General features: G+C 35.7%; 1 protein-coding gene across 1 annotated transcript in view; it reads left to right on the forward strand.

Moving 5' to 3' along the window:
- Window positions 1-1,473, forward strand: part of LOC108166423 (excitatory amino acid transporter 3-like) — a gene marked incomplete at its 3' end in the record, with an annotated part of 20,825 nt that extends 19,352 nt beyond the window's left edge. The window contains exons 11-12 of the mRNA XM_017305642.1: window positions 981-1,115; window positions 1,467-1,473. Coding sequence (XP_017161131.1) covers window positions 981-1,115; window positions 1,467-1,473 — 142 coding nt within the window. The remainder of the gene's footprint in view (window positions 1-980; window positions 1,116-1,466) is intronic.
- Between the last annotated feature and the right edge of the window lie 5 nt (window positions 1,474-1,478).

Here is a 1,478-nt window from a genome sequence, read left to right on the forward strand (position 1 = left end):
AATCTATGGTCGGCATAAAATTAATCTCAAATGCATCATTTAATCAAATATTCTCATAAATGATGGTGGCGTTGGCTGTAGGAGTTTGCTTTGCAATYGGTGGRTYGCCAGATYGATGCCTRGTCTACTGCTGAGATTTCAGTTTGGTGTATTAAAGGCATTATTAAAAAAGAAACCAAAATATCACACCAGCATTGTGTTCTTTGTATAAATGACTTTTGCAGTCTTGTTTACGGTTTTACATTGTAGATATAAATATCAGCAAAATTTGTAGTTTTGGCTGATTAGTACTGTTAAGTTTAGGGTAATTAGCTGATGGCAATATTGCAATTTTTTTTATGAACTTTACAATTACTTATATTTTTACAATATATTTGTGTATTTTCTACATTTATGACTGTCAAAATTACTTAGGATATATGTTTATTGAGTTATAATAATTCCATGTATTTTCTACGGTAGTATAATGCTTTGAATATTACGGTCAGTAACTGTTGGTATGTTACCATTTTTTACCATAGTTTTACGGATTTCTTTGCAGTGTCGACTTACTGTAACTCCATGTATTTTCTACGGTAACAAAATGTTTTGGATATTACGGTCAGTAACTGTTGGTATTTTACCATTTTTTACCACAGATTTGCAGATTTGTTTTGCAGTGTCGACTTACTGTAACTCCATGTATTTTCTACGGTAACAAAATGTTTTGGATATTACGGTCAGTAACTGTTGGTATTTTACAATTTTCTACCGTAAATTTACTGACTTTTTTTGCAGTTTTGACTTATGGTAGTTCCATGTAATTTCTACGGTAATTAAAGGTTTTTGGATATGACGGTCAAAAACTGTTGGTCTTTTACCGTTTTTTACCGTATATTTACTGACTTTTTTTACAGTGTAGGAAAGGATTGATAAAGTTGCAGATTATAGCATTTCTGTTGCTGGGACAGGGATGCTAATTGAGTGTGCTTGGTTTGCAGCTTGTCTAGTGCCATTGTCACCTTTGGAACTGCAGCGATCCCACAAACAGGAGCTGTGACCACTATCCTGATTCTGACAGCTGTGGGACTGCCTGCAGAGGATGCTGCCATTCTGGTTGGGGTGGAGTGGATTCTGTAGGTTCAACTTGCTACTTGTGTTTAAAGTGTACTTTCACCATCAAACTATGGAGTCACTCTGAATGGAGTTATGATGCTCTGTCAGACAGCTTGAAATTATTCTTAACAAGGGCATTATTTTTAACTTGCATAATAAACTAATGTCTAGGATCACCTACCAGTGGGGAAAGCCTGAGRAGAGCTTGTGTAGTAATGATTAATAAAACTACACTTGGGGAATGATTTCAACATCAGTCTGAACTGTAGAAGACCTGGTGCATCTGGTTGTTGTAGACTGAGGGAGAGAAAACCTTCAAGAAAAACATAGTTGAGTCTGACAGCATGTTCGTTCTCTTCTGTGCCCTTCAGAGACCATTTCAT

The sequence above is a fragment of the Poecilia reticulata genome, linkage group LG7 (genome assembly GCF_000633615.1).
Source record: "Poecilia reticulata strain Guanapo linkage group LG7, Guppy_female_1.0+MT, whole genome shotgun sequence".
In the NCBI taxonomy this organism is placed as follows: Eukaryota; Metazoa; Chordata; class Actinopteri; order Cyprinodontiformes; family Poeciliidae; genus Poecilia; species Poecilia reticulata.